This window comes from Rhinolophus sinicus, chromosome 15 (genome assembly GCF_057876585.1).
Source record: "Rhinolophus sinicus isolate RSI-liver-muscle chromosome 15, RSI-T2T, whole genome shotgun sequence".
Taxonomy (NCBI): Eukaryota; Metazoa; Chordata; class Mammalia; order Chiroptera; family Rhinolophidae; genus Rhinolophus; species Rhinolophus sinicus.
The window spans coordinates 61,937,394-61,955,630 of NC_142515.1; the positions used below are offsets into that span (position 1 = coordinate 61,937,394).

Below are 18,237 nucleotides of genomic sequence, written 5' to 3' on the forward strand. Positions count from 1 at the left end.
ATCACCTTTATAATCTTCATTTGTGTCATGTTCACATTTTCCTCTAGTCAAGAAGCAATTTAGAAAAATTAGGTCTCACAGATTTTCTCCAAGAATAATCAGGAGAAATAATAGCAGTTCTTGATAAACAAAGACTTTTCTTAGTTTTAAAGGAAGAGACACTGGAAGAAAGCCATTTAAAAATGTTTCTATTGAAAAACATACATATAGTAACACTTTGGTAGAGAAATGTGTTGTTCTGGCTACATAATAAACACCAAAGCTCTTCAAATCTCTTTCAATGGAAAACTCTCTTTAAAAATGTTATTTCATTGACTAAGTAATTAGAATAAATGGGCCTCTAAAGATACCATCTATGAATGAGTTCCATGTGCAGTTGTTTGAATATGCATTTATTTTCTGGAAAGAAGGTAGGTCTTTTAAAGTTTTTAACGAATTTCAAATGATCCAAAGCGTTAGGAGTCATTGTGCCAGTGGCATGACTTGGTTCTCAATCAGTGCTTACCCCGAGATAGTTTGTAACTTTTTACATGAATAAATCCCAGACAATAATGATCAAGAAAGGGGGTGTTGGAATCAGATGGCTGGAGTCTGATCCACTGCTTACTAGCTGTGTAACCCTGCGGAAAGAGATTTCACTCTTCAGCCATAGTATCCATGTTTGAAAACTGAGGAAAACATTTATTTCATAAGGTTGTTATGAGGAATAAAAGCAACGATGCATGAAAAGCTCTCAGCAAAATGCCTGGTGTACACATAAAGCTCAATAAATGTTAGCTAGCACTGTTCCCCTTGCTTTGTGAAGGCTGAATCTCCCAGATACCACTGCCCTTGCGAATGGTAATTAAAAAGGTCTGAGCAGCCCTCTCCCACCCAGGTTGTCTTCTTGCCCTTCTTAAAAATCTTTCCTGCCTTTATCAATAGTATTTCACATACTTCAGTCTTGACAGTGAGAACTTCAATCTGCACTAATTTCTGCCCCTGAAAAGGGGGAAAATATTGATTCATCTGGATAACTAGCCCAGTTTTAGATAACAGTTTTGGATTTAAGATTGTTCATTATTTTGTGGGGAAGGGCTGGGGATAGAGCTGCCTCACTTTTCATTTTGTAACTTTCATTGCTATTTGAATATTCGAATCATACATATGTATTTTAACTGGTGTTTGTCGGGTAGAGCAATCATGGGCCATTTATGTACTACATTAAACTAGAGGCTTTTTTATTATTTATATTATGAAAACCTAATTTACTATGCAAAATAGATAAGGAAAAAAACCAACAACTAAAAGTATCATGTCAAAAACTATTGCTTAGGAAATTTTAAACATCCGAAGGTTATTTTTAGTCTTCATTGATTCCTGGCAGAACCCTCAGTATCTAACATAATTGGACAAAAACAAACAAACAAACAAACAAACAAAAAACAACAGTACTAAACCAAATTTTTCCCCACTATAAGTCAGAAAGTTCACGTTCAATTTTTATTTCTTGTACTTAAAATTTCAACACTGCCAGTTTTATTGGAATTTAATACATATTGGTGTTATCGTCCAATTTTTGATGCTCCAATTCCTGCAAAGTGTACTTTGCACAGTAAGTGAGCAGTGTTTGTCTTCCTGCACGTGGGTTTTTGCTGGGAAAGCAAAGTAGCTAGATGGATTCACAGAAAGCAACGGAGACTGAATGACAACCTGATATAGGTCTCCACCATTATCTTAGCTTTTCCTTCCTTAGTACTATGTTTGCCTGAAAATAAGACCTAGCCAGACAAACAGCTCTAATGCATCTTTTGGAACAAAAATTAATTAATATAAGACCTGGTCTTATTTTAACTATAATATGAGATCGGGTCTTATATTAATTAATTTTTGCTCCAAAAGATGCATTAGAGCTGATTGTCCGGCTAGGTCTTATTTTCAGGAAAACATGGTATATTTGGTGGGGGTGGGGGGTGTTTAGAGGCATTTGGCTTGTTTTTTCCCCTCGTTTTTTTTTCTGAAAAAAAAAAAAAGGCCGTTATAATAGCAACACAGTCCCTTATTTATCTAAAAAGTATTATAAACAACAGTAACAACAACAAAAACCTCAGGGTTAGGGGGTAGGAGACAAACAAATTACCTGTCATCTAACTGAACTTTCAGATTGAGTTAATCCTAAATTTAATTTACCTACAAAGTCTACATTTTATCTTGTGGCAGAAGAGGCAGATACACAAATCACACTTTAGAAAGTGTGAGTTTATTCAAAGTTCCCCAAGTTTTGATGGTTGTCAATTCAGCACAGAGAAGTCAGAAATTTTCCTTTTCAGTGAAGACATAAAAGTACTTTCTGCAGTCTTTTCCAAAGTACTACCATCCACCACACAATTATATCCCAGAGGCTGAGGGGGGCTAATACTGCATTTTCCCCAAGCCTTAGCTGCCCCCCCTGACCTCCAGCTGGGCATCCTGCTGCCCAAAGACAAGAACAAAGACCATCTACTTCCTACTATTGCTTTTTGTATTTGGCTCTTAAAACAAGTCTGGGGGTTCACAGAGGGAATACTTTTTTGTTGTTGTTGGGTACTGATATTTGTATTTAAATGAAAGATTTAGAGTTAATGTATCAGAGGATTCTATTTACAGCCCATCAACTCTATTTAAATTATAATTTTAGAAAATTCTATGATAGGAAGAGTTAATCACAGGGAATTTCAAGTTAATAGTTTTTTTTTTCAAGTTAATAGTTTTAATAGGAGACAAGGGGTGGTCAGGCTGGAAGAGAAAGTTAAATTGCTTCTACAGCAATGAATTGCTATTATCAATCTGTACTTTCCCCTCAAATGGACTTTCAAATGATAAACTTCTCTCTAAAAAGTTAGATTGGTCTCAGGCAGAACCATAATTTATTCTGAGAAAGTTAACAGGAACAATCACGAATATTTTCAAAGACATAAATAAGAGCTTTTGAAGAAAATCTAAATAAAAGCAGAAATTCCCACAATGTTCATCTTTGCTGAAAATATTAAGGCCTCCCTTAAAACGTCCCCCTTCAGGGCCTGCTGCACACTCTTACAAATTAGATGCAAATCTAATGGCTTCAGTTAAATATGGTATGTGGGAAAAGAGAAGCACAAAAACAATATTATTAAATATTTACCCGGTATAAAGTACACGTCAGCCACCCCAGAGCTTGAAACCACCTGTTTCCCTTACAGAGATTGTAATTTGATTGTTGCTTTGCTTCAACCTTGAGAATTTTATTTCAGAAAACTCAGGTACGTATAAGGTCACTCTTGAGGAAAGATTAGATACAGAAAGCTGAGGGTTGGGAAAAGGATAAAGAGGAGCAGGCAAGTTGTTGTTTGTTTGTTTTGCAAAAACACTGGTAGAGAAAGCAGTTGAGTGAGGGTGGGGAGAGAAAAGTCTGCTGAAGTATGCTTAAGGCATGCTTAAAGTATGCTTTCAGAGGGTAAAACTTAGTGAAGTGTATAGGGATTATCCAAAGCATCTTTTAAAATCTCAATTACCTAACTAATATATTCTGTATTTCTAAGACCAGAGTAGAGCCAAGGAGGTTAACAACTTTCTTATGAGTCAAAAAAAGCTTTAAGTTTTTGTTTGAAGCACCCCATTAAAAGTAAGTTCTTTTTAGAGTATACCTTCTCTGCAATCAGACAATTGGGTAGGAAGATCCTAAGTGTCATGATAGCAAAACATGGAAGTCTACAGTATGTATCCAAAGTTTTGCTCATCATCCCTTTTGCATACTACTGACTATCTTAAGCACACTAAAATATTTTTAAGGGCTTTCATAGCTATGCAATCCCCCGCCCCATCCTCTCCATAGTCTTTCAAATTCCTAAAAAGAATAAACCTATCACTTTATATAAAGAGGCCAATTTTCATTCATATTACCTTGCAACGCTTGCTATTTATTAGTTGCAATTCAGTTTCTCTCTCTTTATATGCTGAGAGTTAATAATACTTTCAGTAGCATGCCTTCTTGTAAATGGTATAATCTAAGATAATTTTATCTTACACTCTACTACAAGCAAGTCTACAATAACAGTGCTTCAGGATGGCTAATGCAATGTTGCTAGGTTCAATATTTTGATATTGAAACTGCTGTGGCAACAAGACGGAGAGGACTGACAAACTATGGTAAACTTTAGTGCATTTGTGGAGTTGTGATGTATAAAGATAGGAGAGGGTTTGACATATAAAGAACAGAAGAATATAAAGAACGTCCAACTAAATCAGACCCTGCAGAAAAAAAACAAACATACTAGTTTATTCATCTATCTTTTAAGCCAGTGGAAAATACTAACAAGATAGTAACACGAACTTGACATCCATTTTAGAGAATTATTGCAATTTAGTATTTGCTAACTGCTTCTTCCTCCAACATCCTTGTTTGCTTTTCTTCCGATTCTGAACTTGTATTCTTGGTTTAGAGAATAAGGGAGTGGTAGGAATAAGGAAGGGGGTGTAGGAGATTGACAATGTGTACATTTTATATTATTTTGGATATGGAAAAGGAAATTGGGAGGTCAAAGTGGTTCAAACATTGGTTTTAGAAGAAGAAACAGAGCTAGAGGATAGTTAAAGGTTTGTACAAGAAGAGGGTGGGGTCAACGCGAATTTAGCAAGTAAATCATTAAACAGTTTGAAACAACCTTTGTTCCCTGATGAGAATGCCAGCAGAGCTCAATTTTTTCTGGTAGAGAGATTTCTAAAAATTGTAAGTCAGTTGGTATAATAGAACCCTGTATCAGGCTTACCCAGGCAAAGGGCACAGCCCTACAGGCTCTGTGCAACCTCCAGCAAGCCTCTTCACCTCCCTTTCTATTTTGGGTTACTTTTAAGCACCTTTAAAGATGTATTGTGCAATGTATTGGAGGAAAAAAATGGGGGGAAAAAACCACGTTTTAATTTGCTCAAAGAAAGTAATTCTAATGCAGAAGCCAAAGAGAAATTCAAAGATTTAAACTATGTACAGGATAACTTGGTGGTTACCAAATTGTAACCGACTCAACTCCTTTCTCCTCTTACTTATCTTTTCCCTAACCTCAAATCTGGAGTTAGCCTGGAACGGCACACACCCCCAGGGCTATTTCATTCCATTGGCTGGCGGGCCATCGTGCAGTCTACACCCTTTAGATTTACTGTCAGGACGCCCGGTGTTTATTTGTCAGATGTTACACTGCAAATGTATCATTATTATTATTTTGTACGAAACAGAAACTGTCTGGATAGAAAAAACAATTTTCAAGATCAACGTGTAATTAGTAAATTAATTTGTTAATGAAACTGTCTAGATTTCACACCTAGAAGGCAATTCATTTTGTATTTTCCTGTATCATCTGTCACTGATGTAAAACAGAGTGAAAACAATCATAAAACAGTTACTTTATAGTTTGCCTTCGGGTGAGTCATAGAAGCCCACAAAAACTTGCAAGAGGCACAAACAGATAGGCCGGTCATCATTCCCTTTTGTAGATGTGCATTTCGTCAGGACCCACCCAGTGTGTAATACACACTAGGATCGAAAGAGCGGTGCAGTGTCTATTCTGCACACAGCATCAACACAGGCAGAAGCCCGGGGTGATGCCTCACGGGGGAGGGAGACAGGGCCAACATCGTGGTGGGTGGCTTAAGGCGGAAAAATCGGTGTCCACCGGAGCCTGACACATCCGAGGCGGGGGCTGGCGGCAGGACGTGGGGGAGGGGCCAATGCCCGCCGGCTGGGCCGAGCTGTGGCCCCCGGGCAGGCAGCAGGCCGGGCCGCGGGGAAGGGTGCGAGGGGTTCGGGTCCGCGCTCACCTCCCTTGCAGGGCGTCCGGTGCTGGCTGTGCTGGGCCCGGTAGCCCTCGATGACCTCCCAGGAGCCGTCGTCGCGCCGGATGGGGAAGGACAGGCTCAGCACATGGTTGCAGGGCTTGATGATCCGCAGGATGCCGCGCACCCGGTTCCGCTTCTGCTCCGCGCTCTCCCGGGTCTTGAGGTCCTCCACCAGCTTGTCCTCCACGATGCTGGCACCGCGGTCAAAGAAGCCCTCCACCATCTTGAAGAAGTTGGGGTCGTCTTCGCGGTCGGCCGTCGCCTCGCTGTAGTGTCGCCGGGAGGACGGCGCGAGCCCCGGCTGCGGGGCGGCGGCAGGCTGTCCGCGGGCCCGGCCCAGCAGCGCGGCCGAGTCGGCCGCCGCCGACCCCAGGGCGGCGGGCCCCGCACGGGACAGCAGGAGCGCTTCGCCCAGGCAGCGGTACATGGCGGCGGGGCGGAGGCCGCTGAGGAGAGGAGCTCTAGGAGGCTCTGGGACGGAGGGAGGGAGGAAGGGCCCGGCGCGGACTGCCCTTTTAAGCCGCAGCTTCCTGCCTTAGTAGCTGTCCCCTCCCCTCCGGCGCTCGCCGCCTAACCAGGAGGACCGACTTTGGGGCTGCGGGCCCACCTCCCCGGTGAGTGGCAGGGCGGAGGGGTAGGGGGCGCGCGCCGCCCAGGGAGCCCGGCCTCCGCCTCCGCCTCCGCCTCCGCCTCCGCGGTGGCCTCGCCCGGCCTCCCCAACGGTGGCGCGTGCCGGCGGGGGCGCGCAGGCGCGCGCGCGCGGGGGGGGGCACCGTAGGTCCACTGCGCATGCTCACGGTGCTGCGGGGAGGGACGAGGGCCTCCGCAAGCTGCCTCAATCTGCAGGGAGGCGGTGTCTCAGGTCTGTGCGCGGCCCCGACCTTGCAGGGAAGAGGTGGGTGGTGGGGGTGTTTTCTGGGGGAGGGGGCCTATTTGGGGAGGGGGCCTGCCCGGGGAAGGGGCGTGCCCGCCTCTGCAGGGCGCTGAGAGGCGGGTGTGGGGACTGCGCCCGGAAGAAGGTGGTGCGGTCTGGCGGCGGGCCCGGGGACTGAGTCATGGGGTGTCCCTCCTTTCCTCTGTCGGGCGGGGCGGCCATCCTGCCACCCCCTGGGCTAGTCTTCCGGCGGTCCTGACGGGAGCCGGAGAGGCAGCGGTTGAAGGCCGGCTAAGGGCTTCACTGTTTGCAGCAGGACTGCGGAGAGCTTAATGTCATCCCGAGTTGCAGTTTTGAGGTGGCTTGCAGGAACTGGACAGGAGAAAGCCTGGGAGCTGGGGAATCCCTTATCGACTGGCTTTTACCACTTTAAATTTTTAATTTTGTCTCTTTCAACCACTCAACGATGTTGAGATAAAATAGTTATGTAAATCACTGTTGTAGCTTTATAAAATTTACTGACTGTGCTTCCCCATTTCCTTGTGGGCAAGAAAAGAGTGCTTTAATCATAAATTCCTAACTGGGCACGTCACGGTGGGTAGTCCCGCCCCGGGAATATAACATTTTTTTAGTAAAAGGCTTATCTTTTCCTTAAGCAAACCCTACCCTTTGTTTCCGTGCATCTAGGATAACACACTCTTTTCAGACCCCTCCTGCTAAAGGGTGACCACCCTCAAGAGAGCATACAATCTTAACTACTCTTTAATCCCATCTCCTCCTTGGTTTCTCCCACCCTCAGGTAATTTTCCTTAGTTCCTTTTTTAATTCCAAATGCATAAAGAAACTGCAAAACTGTTATTCTCAGGAGCATTTGAGATCTTGCTTCCTGGCAATTGTCCTCAGTTTTGGCTCACATAAAGTCTTAAAAAATTTTTCTCTTCAGGTTTGGACATTTCTTATGTTGACAGAAATATGTTCTTGAAATAGTCTAAAAACAAAGAGACTATAGAAATGCAATAATACTCCAGGAAATTCTCAGTAATGTATATGTTAAATGGCCCAGGATAGGATTTTGTAAACTTGAAGTTACACGAGGGTTTAATTATGTACTTATGCATACTTGATGAGAAATGCTGACATTATACACTCGGATGAGTAAGTTTGGTACTTGTAAAGTCTAATGTCTCAGTCTTTAAGACACGCTACCGAAGGCCACATTACCAGCTTTTGTGGTCCCAACGTACTTTGGTGATTTTTGTCCCCACTTTTACAAATTGCATTGAGTTAAATTAACCCCCAAAGAGAGCTTTAATCCAATAAAATACTTAAGTGAATGGACAAAGAAAAAACCAAGTCCAAAGTGGAGTTATATCAATTTGTCAGGAAATTCCTTCAGAAGGTGAGGTTGACATTTTGTTGGTATCCTTTTTTAACTAGCAAACACTTTGCCTTAGGATATGTTTGTTTCATAGCCTGTATTTCCCTTCAGATGTCTTCGAAACTGGATGCATGATAATTAAACTGCACAAGAACAAGCGTTGCTTGGTTTCTGTTAGGCACTGAGTAAATGTTTTGCCGTGTCATTCCTTCCAGTAACTGCATGGATATCAGAAGAATGGTATATTAGTTTCCTAGGGCTGCAGCAACAAATTACCAAAAACCTGGTGGCTCGAAACAATCAAGTTCACAGTTCTGGAGTCCAGAAGTCCAAAATTAAGGTGCCAGCAGGACTGAGCTCCTCTGAAGGGCTCAAGGGAGGATCCTTCCTTGTCTCTTCTAGTTCCTGGTGGCTTCATGCATCCCTTAGCTTGTAGCTGCATTGCTTCTACCTTTGCCTCTGTCTTCACGTGGGCTTCTGCTTTTAGTCCCAGTGTCTCTCCTTTGTGTCTTACAAGGATGATCCTTTGGTGATTTTAAAAGCCACCTTTTGGACCTGCAAGATTACTTTGCTTCCTGACATTCACTTTACTCATGTATTAGAATATGGAAGAGAATGTTCTTAATTCTCACAATATTCTGCGAAGTATAAGGTGACAATGTAGGTCAATTAAATTACATTCATCTATCTCAGTATATTGTCAAAGCAAAAATGATGGAGCTGATATTTTACCTTATTTGCTAGATAACTGATAGTCATGATTTATATTTGTATTACGTTTTTCATGAAACATACTCTCCAAACTGAATCCTGAGTTTGTCTTGGTCAAAAAATTAAGGTACCGAATTTCCTTTTCACTTGATAGTGTTATCATTTACGTTGCACCCCCCCCACCACCAAAAAATCCCAAAACCTTCAAGTTTCAGAATAAAGTAAATTAGAATCAGTAAGCATGTGGATATCCTTTTCTCTTCAGACGAAATTCTGAATAAAACCTTAGTTTTATTGCCCTTGTTTATCTCTTTCTTGATAACCATTGCCTTCAGAAAAATAAATGTTTCACTTTGCTTCTTCCTAGTCTTGTTCACCTGAATTCAAGAAGGTGGAAGGGCTATGGAAAGAGTGAGGAAATTATTTTTAATTGGGAGTCTCCTATGTATAGCTCTCTTACAAAGTGGCTCCATAAGAATCCTATAAAATAGATGTTTTTATTTTTATAATCTTCATTATGTTTTTAAATTATATGCATGCTATAAAAAAATTTTAAATCGTACAGATAGGTTTTTTAAAAAGAGTGAAATTATCCCCTGCTCCCGTTTTGTGAGTAGTTGGAGTGTTTCTTTTCACACTGAAGCAGGTAGTATTCTAATTCCTGATTTAACAGAAGAGGTGGTCTGAGACTGACAGAGACCAAGTAAATTGATGATCACCTAGCTAGTAAATAGCCGGCTAAGATTCAAACCCATGTATCTGACTCCAGAGTTACGCCATTTTTACTATTTGAAGACATATTTTAGGTAGTTGTTGCATTTAGTTTAAAATTGTTTACTGTGATGTAACGTCCAGTGAGTTTCAGCTTTACATTGATGATTGTCTTTATAAAACATACAGATACTTTGCAAATTAAAGACTAATTATTAGTAGTAATTTCCAGTTAAAAAGGTGGCCAGAATTTAACTTGAAGGAAATTTTGGTCATTTGATAGCATTTAACAGACAAATCAGTTTTCTGCCTTTGAGGTTTATGAGTTTTCCTTATTTGTTTTAAAATTCCAGTTCTTTTTCTCCTTGATCCATAGCATACTTTTGTGCTTCCAAGTGCTTTTAAAAATATTTTAGAAGAATTTTAATATTTAGAAAGATATATAAATACAAGAACAACATAGTCATTTTAAAAAATAATTTTATTTGAAAAGTGACATATACTTTCTACTTTCTGTATGTTGAGATTTGTCTATGCTGGACATTTCATTTACGTGGAATCATGCAGTATATGATTATTATTTTCATTTACATTTACACAAATCATACAATTTGTGACTGGCTTCTTTCACTTAGCATAATGTTTTAAAAATTCATCTATGTTATAGAATGTCTCAGTTTTTCATTTCTTTTTATGGCTGAATAGTATTCATTGTATGGCTATATCATTTTAATCCATTCATTGTTGATGGATATTTGGGTTATTTCCACTTTTTGGCTATTGTGAACATTGTTGTAAAAGTTTTTGTTTAGACATATGTTTTACATTCTCTTGGGTATATACCTAGGAGTGGGATTGCTGGGTCATATGGTAACTCTACGTTTAACCTTTGAGGAACTGCCAAACTGTTTTCTACAGCAGCTGCAGCAGCATTTTAATTCTTACCAGCAGTGTATGAGGGTTCCAATTTTACCACATCCTCTTTTTTTTTTTTTTTTTTTAATTAGGAAAGGGGTACAGAACTTTATTTGGGAACAGTGTGTACTTTCAGGCCTTTTTTTTTTTTTTTTCAAAGTCAAGTTGTTGTACTTTCAGTCTTAGTTGTGGAGGGCACAGCTCAGTTCCAGGTCCAGTTGCCCGTTGCTAGTTGCAGGGGGCGCAGCCCACCATCCCTTGCAGGAGTCGAACCAGCAATCTTGTGGTTGAGAGGATGCGCTCCAACCAACTGAGCCATTGGGGAGGCAGCTCAGCTCAAGGTGCAGTGTACAATTTTATTTGCAGGAGGCAGAGCCCACCATCCCTTGTGGGACTGGAGGAATTGAACTGGCAACCTTGTGGTTGAGAGCCCACTAGCCCATGTGGGAATCGAACAGGCAGCCTTCGGAGTTAGGAGCGTGGAGTTCTAACCGCCTGAGCCACCGCGCCGGCCCCTTACCACATCCTCTTTAATTCTCTTTATTATCTGGTATAAAGTCATAGTTCATTTTGGTTTTGATTTGCATTTCCTGAATGGCTAGTGATGTTGAGTGGCTTTTCATGTGCTCATTTGCCATTTGTATATCTTTTTTTGAGAAATGTCTATTCATATTCTTAAACTGCATTATTTGTCTTCTTATTGTTGAATTGTAAGAGTTCTTCATATATTCTAGATATAAACCCCTTATCAGATACAGGATTTGCAAGTGTTTTCTTTTAATTTTTTAATTGTGTCCTTTGCAACACAGAAGGTTTTTACTTTTAATGAAGTCCAATTTACGAGTATAAATGTTTTCATTTGTTGCTTGTGCTTTTGGTGTCATGTCTAAGAAATCACTGTCTAACAGGAGGTTATGAAGATTTATACCTATGTTTTTTTTCTAAGAGTTTTATAGTTTTAGCTTTTACATTTAGGTCTGTGATCTATTTTGGGTTGATTTTACTATGTGGAGCGAGAAAAGAGTCACTTTCATTCTTTTGCATGTAGATATCCATTTGTCCCAGCACCATTTGTTCAAAAGACTATTTCTTCCCCATTGAGTTGTCTTCACAAAAATTAATTGACCTAAATGTGCGGGTTTATTTCTGGACTCTTCAGTTCTTTTCCACTTGCTCATATGTCTATCCTTTTGCTCGTACCACACTGTCTTGACTACTGTAGCTTTGCAGTAAGATTTTTTGTTTTTCATTTTTTTGTTTGTTTTGTTTTGTTTAGTATGTTTTGAAATTGAGAAGTGTGAGTCCTCCAACTCTCCAACTTTGTTCTTTTTCAAGATTGTTTGGTTATTCTGAATTTCTTGAATTTTCACATAAATTTTAGGATCAGGTGGTCAATTTCTGCAAAGAAGTTGGCTGGAATTTTGATTGGGATTATATTGAATCTATAGATTAATTTGGAAAGTAGTGCCATTTTAACAATATTACATTTTCTAATTCATGAACATGAAATGTCATCATTTTTGTAGGTCTTTTAAATTTTCTCTCAGCAATGTTTTGTCTTTTCAGAATATAAGTTTTGTACTTTTATTAAGTTTATTACTAAGATTTTACTTTTTGATGCCATTATAATGAATTGTTTTCTTAACTTCATTTTCAGATTATTTACTGCAAGTGTATAGAAATACAATTGGTTATGGTATTGTATGTTGATCTTTCATGCTTCAACCTTAGTGAACTCATTTATTAGTTCTGATAATTGTTTTGGTGGATTCCTTAGATTTTCTATATATAAGATCAGAGATAGTTTTACTTCTCCCTTTCTAATTTGGATGTGTTTTATTTTATTTTATTGCCTAATTGCTCCTCATTATCTTTTACTGTTTCATTTTATGGATGTACCAAAATTATTTTTGCTAGTTTCTCACTGATGGACATGTAGGTTGTTTTCAATATTTTGTAGTTACAGCAGTGCTACAATGAATAACCTGTTACTATATAGAACATCAGTTTTCAAACTCTTTCATCTCAGGACTACTTTACCTTTTTAAGTATGATAGTGAATTTGAACATAGAAAGGTTTTAATAGTCATCAGAATTTTGTTTTCTTATAAAGTTGCTTAGTTTATGTTTGACAAAAATGTTACCATATCTAGATATTAAAAGTGATATAAAACCAAATGATATCACAAATCAAATATTTAATTTTTTAAACAAGAACTTTTAAAACAGGGAACTGAAAAAAATCTTTTTTTTTTTTTTTAAATCAAGTTCGCATATTACTAATTTTAAAAGGTTTTAGTACATAAGTGCTTGTTAGTACTTCATTAATCAGTTAGATGAGTGTGGGGAGTGAAGAGTACCCTATACTAAGGGAACACCATATGAGGTGTGCTCAAAAAATTCAGTGAATGTTTAAATAAAAAAAAATTATTACAGTAAAAGACACATTGCCATATCCCCCTCAAAATACTCTCCCTCGCTTTGAACACACTTATCCCATCGTTCTTGCCACTTTCTGAAGCAGTTCCGGAAATCCTCTTTCGTGTCTTCAGTTGTGCTGTCATGACTGCCTCGCTGTCCTGAATTATTTTGACTTTGGGGAAGAGCCAGAAGTCGCACAGTGTCCTATCTGGTGAATAAGATGGATAAGGACACATCGTAATGTTTTTACCTGACAGAAATTGCCGTATACCAAAATTCATGTGTGACACGGAGTCTTTCCGTTGTGACCAAAGGTACGGTGAATGCTGGTGCCGAGTCCCATCCAACGGAAGGGCAGGGATCTTCAATACTGGAAGCAGCACATCCAACCTTAGTAACTGTATGACAAGTTTCAACTTGTTCAGTGCAGTCGGGTGTGAGCTACGGTTGAGAAGTCTGTTTTAAAGTGTGCTGTAAATCTTCCTCCATCATAACAATGCTCCGTGTCACACATTCTGGTATGGCAATTTCTGAATGCATTCTGGTATGCTTCTGGGATGGCAATTTCTGTCAAATAAAAACATTACAGTGTGTCCTCATCCACCTTATTCACTGGATCTGGAACTGTGTGACTTCTGGCTCTTCCCCAAAGTCAAAATGATTCAGGACATTGAAGAAGCTACGACAGGCAACTAAAGACACTCATGAAAGAGGACTTCCAGAACTGCTTCAGAAAGTGGCAAGAATGATGGGATAAGTGTTTGAAACAAGGTGGAGTATTTTGAAGGGGATTAATGGCAATGTGTATTTTACTGTAATAATTTTTTTAAAATTTAAACATTCATCATATTGTTTGATCACACCTCATATGCAAAAGCCTGAAAATAAATGAGACCATGGTTTGAAAATATAGGGTAGCATATACTTTAGTTAAAAGCAATTTGATCATCACAATAGTTTGGCTTAAACAACAATTTGCTTAAAAATGAATATCGCCTAGTTTTTTTCAGGTATTTATAATTTAGGTGAATTATGGATTGTTTTCAGAGACTTTGTGCTATTGTTTTCAGGAAAATTTTTTCTAATATGTGCTTTTGTGTTTCTAATTGACTTCAGAGAAAAATTTGTAATTTTAATTTTTTTCCCTTTAGTGAGCATGTTTTTGTAATAAGCAAAAAACAAAGAAAAATATATCAAAGAAAAGGATCTGATATTTTCAGTGTTTATAGTCTTTTTCCTCTTAAGAAAGAACTGTTTATTCCTAATAAATCAAATGTCAGTTATATGTGCTTGGCTGGTTTGGTTCAGTTATCATCTTGCTGCATTGCTGAATAATGGTCAACAAAAGTTTTATCAACTCGCTTAAGGGTTCTTTCCATGTTGTGAGTAAACATGAAAAATTGTAGTAGGATTTCTATCCTTTTAAGCATAGCACGTGAAAACAAGTGAGGCCTCTTAAAAATTAACTGTACTAAGGATTCTGACCTCACCTGTATGTAACTCATGTCTCTGTCTTTTTTTGTTGTTGTTTGTTTTTTTTGTTTTAAAAATTTTTATTGGGGAAGTGGAACAGGACTTTATTGGGGAACAGTGTGTACTTCCAGGACTTTTTTTCCAAGTCAAGTTGTTGTCCTTTCAATCTTAGTTGTGGAGGTTGCCGTTCAGCTTCAAGTTATTGTCCTTTCAGTCTTAGTTGTGGAGGGCACAGCTCAGCTCTAGGTCCAGTTGCTGTTGCTAGTTGCAGGGGGCGCAGCCCACCATCCCTTGAGGGAGTCGAACGGCAACCTTGTGGTTGAGAGAATGCGCTCCAACCAACTGAGCCATCTGGGAGGCAGCTCAGCTCAAGGTGCCGTGTTCAATTTTAGTTGCAGGGGGCGCTGCCCACCATCCCTTGCGGGAGTCGAGGAATTGAACTGGCAACCTTGTGGTTGAGAGCCCACTGGCCCATGTGGGAATCGAACAGGCAGCCTTCGGAATTAGGAGCGTGGAGCTCTAATCGCCTGAGCCACCGGGCCGTCCCCTGTTGTTGTTTGTTTTTAAATTAAGGTTAAGTTTTTTGTTTTACTTATATGTAAAAAGTATAGCACATTGACGTATCATTCAGGATGACTCACCATTCAGCCTCATTTATTGATCGATGTGGGTGACCCTCTATAAAAGCAAATCTTTATTCAATCTTTAGCATTTTCTCTTTGGAAATTTTAGATCAGTTGTGATTTCAATATGGGATTGGAATTTGTACAGTAAGAAAGTGTAAGCTAAAACTTGGGACACTTCTGTGATGCTGTTAAAAGCAGAACTGAAAAATATACTGTAGAAGCAAAAAGTACCTTCCCATTGTGGAAGAGTTGTGGAAGAAACAGACTTTATTGTGAAGCATATATATGAGTATAATTACACTGAGTTTGCTCCGTAGTGAAAGGTAGAAAAGGAAAACACGAATGAAGCAGTAGGGATCAAGGTAGACACTGGTAATGGCTGGGGTCAGCTAAGTAGCAGTGGTCTAACTTCTTGATCTAGATAGCGTGGAGTGAACAGATATTTCCTAGCTATATTACTTAGGGCGCTTTGGCCATCAAGTAACAATATCCAAATAAAAATGGCTTAAACTAAAGCCACAAACTAACTGAGATAGCTATTATCTAACAAAAAGTGTCAGGAGACAAGGCTATTCTGTTGTGGGGACAGGACTCAGTGATACCCAGGACCCAAGTGCTTTTCTCTGTGTTATACTCAGCAAGTTGTGTGATATCTTTCCTCATGACTATAAAAATGCTATAGCAGTTCCAGGGGTCACATGCAAACACAGCTAAGTACTGTGTAGAAGAACAGCAATTTCCTCTCATACAATCTCTTTATTGATGAAGAAATCCTTTGCAAAGGCCTGCCTGCCAGCTTCTGCTCTTTTAGACCCCAGGAGCTAGGACTGGGTTTAATATCCAGGGCCTTGCTGTGAGGGAGGCTAGAAAGAGGACTTTCTGGCACTTTTAGGATCTGCTAACAAAGAAAAAGGGTTGTAAGAGACAAATGCTAAATTGGCAATCAACAGTGTTTGCCATATTTGCTATAGAAAAGAACTGACCTGCGCTGTACTGTCTTATTGTGATAATCTGCTTCCTTAGCATACAAGTGGGGTTTTAGAGGCATGAGACATTGTTAAATATAACACTGGGAATTAGGATGCTTGTGGTTTCGTGTTCTCTGCATTGAGAAATCTACAAATTCCAGTTCCCTTTGAAAATTATCATCATGTTTCATGTTCTCTACATTGAGAAATTTGCAGTCTAGTTCCCTTTGAGATCTTACATAGTGATGATAGTTTTAACATTATGCCTCCTTTTTTTGAACAGCTTTTTACCACTGACAGTTCTGTAAGGCAGTAACTCCAATCTGTGATGTTTACTCGGTTGCCAGACAAGTGGACAGAACAGAAACCTATCAATGTATGGGAAGAATCTGGGAATTGTGATGAAATGTCGAGTATTCAAATGATTTCAACAGGTTTTCAGATGAAGCTGTTGTCAGCAATTTATTGTCATTGCTGTAACACATAGGCAAGTGACTTAAATACACAAGAGGACTAATCTGGCCTTTGTGTTGAAATTAGGAGTTTTTGTCTTTGTGCTGAGGGCAGAAATGACAGTCTCACTTGCGTCTCTGTGTTAGAGTAACATACTGTGGGAAGCACACCCTAGGATAAGTCTGTTCTGAAGGCACATGGAGTGTGGGTGTTCAAGGAGCACTGCCCATAGTTATTGTTATTATCCTTCACAGATTCCTCATCAAATATGGAACCTTTATGATTGCATTCTTGGAGGGCTAGGACAGCACAAAGGGATTCCATCTTCGATTCCGGAATTTGATATCTGCCATCTATCAGCAACGAAGGTTATGATCAGCTATTTAAAAAAAAAGGATGAAGTATCTGAACAATAGTATGTCAGTGGGAAATTGCTAATACCAAGATAGAGGAAGTATCAGGACCTCAAAAATAAGGGAAGATTTTGGTGAATGGCTCAATTCCTATCTTCATGTGTTTTTCAGGTCGAGTCCAAAATTGAATTATTTTGAAGACTCATAGGTATATTTTTATGTCTGTTGTAATGAATTATAGACTTTGACTATCTCCTATAATTTTATTTTCTTGCATGCCTCTTATAACGTAATATAAACATCAAAAAAAGTGAACCAAGCCACATTAGAGAAGCAATCATAATTGGTTTTAAATTAGCTAGAAAAATTTTAAGTGGAAAAAATGAAAAAACCCAAGCCCTGAGAAATTCCAGGTCCTTGCCTCTTATGAGTTTCATTTATTTTAACATTTTCTTAGAGAAAATTAAAAATTGTACAAATGAGAATAATAGAAAGCCTACCCCGTAAGTCTGCTATAACTGTGCATTTTCAACTACAGGTATTCCTCACTGACCAACTCTTGCTGTCTGCACTCACAAACAGAATAGATGGGACAGCAAGGGATACTTAGATTTTTATTCCTAACTTCTATAGATTCGTATTATTTCTATTCTACATCACCATTCTTTCATATTGGTTCTCATTATGGAACATTTAAGTTTTTCTAATTTTTCTCTATAGTAATCAGTTAAAGCAGTAATAACTGGCCAAGAAATAAATCAGAATTTTAAAAACTAGGGTAAAACCTGAGAATTCTGAAAAATCAAAGATTAATTCTTTAAAATATGTATCGAGGATCATAGAAGCACCCCATTATGTAATTAAGTATACTCAATTTTTTTGCTTTTTAAGCTTTCTTTCTTTTTTCTTTTCTTTGTTTTTTAAAGTGTATTTTTCCAGGACCCATCAGTTCCAAGTCAAGTAGTTGTTTCAATCTAGTTGTGGAGGGCGCAGCTCACAGTGACCCATGTGGGGATTGAACCGGCAACCCTGTTGCTAAGAGCACCGCGCTCTAACCAGCTGAGCCAACCAGCCACCCCTTCTGCTTTTCAAATTGATTTTTTATTTTGAAATAATTTTACTTATAATAATTTGGTTGGAAATAATTTTTCTTTAGAGATATTTTAGATTTATATAAGAGTTACAAATATACTGTAAAGAGTTCCTTTACCCAACTTTCTCTAATGTTAAACCTTACATAGCCACAACACATGTATCAGCACTAGGAAATTAACTTTGGTTACAGGTGTATTTATTTTTGATTGTCATGTCAGCCAGATCGTCACGTTGCACAACATGCTTTTTGCCACATTTACTGGAGCTGTACTTTTGATGTTAATCATGATCACTGCTACGTCCTCAGCCCTTTTAGGTGGTCTTATTTGGTATACTGTGACTGTCATGTAGGGTGTCATGCGGGGGTCTCAGCTCCCACTCCCCACATAAGAACACAGGATATGATGAGGCCATAAAGGAACACCCATGGAGACAT

The 18,237-nt window shown here is 39.2% G+C and overlaps 2 protein-coding genes across 14 annotated transcripts in view; one reads left to right on the forward strand and one right to left on the reverse strand.

Annotated features, from left to right (window-relative positions):
• GLUD1 (glutamate dehydrogenase 1) overlaps positions 1–6,278 on the reverse strand; it is a 32,841-nt gene extending 26,563 nt beyond the window's left edge. The window contains exon 1 of the mRNA XM_019716126.3: positions 5,806–6,278. Coding sequence (XP_019571685.2) covers positions 5,806–6,250 — 445 coding nt within the window. The 5' untranslated portion in view covers positions 6,251–6,278. The remainder of the gene's footprint in view (positions 1–5,805) is intronic.
• A 280-nt stretch (positions 6,279–6,558) lies between these two features.
• SHLD2 (shieldin complex subunit 2) overlaps positions 6,559–18,237 on the forward strand; it is a 104,791-nt gene continuing 93,112 nt past the window's right edge. For 8 of the 13 annotated variants that reach the window (XM_074337221.2, XM_074337226.2, XM_074337227.2 and 5 more), the window contains exon 1: positions 6,613–6,685. Coding sequence is in view for 2 of the 13 variants with exons in the window: in XM_074337216.2 (XP_074193317.2) it covers positions 6,613–6,685 (73 nt within the window). In the remaining 11 variants the exon portion in view is untranslated. Of the gene's footprint in view, positions 6,719–10,583; positions 10,754–18,237 lie in introns of those variants that run through there. The other 5 variants (XM_074337216.2, XM_074337220.2, XM_074337215.2 and 2 more) reach the window with 5 other exon arrangements.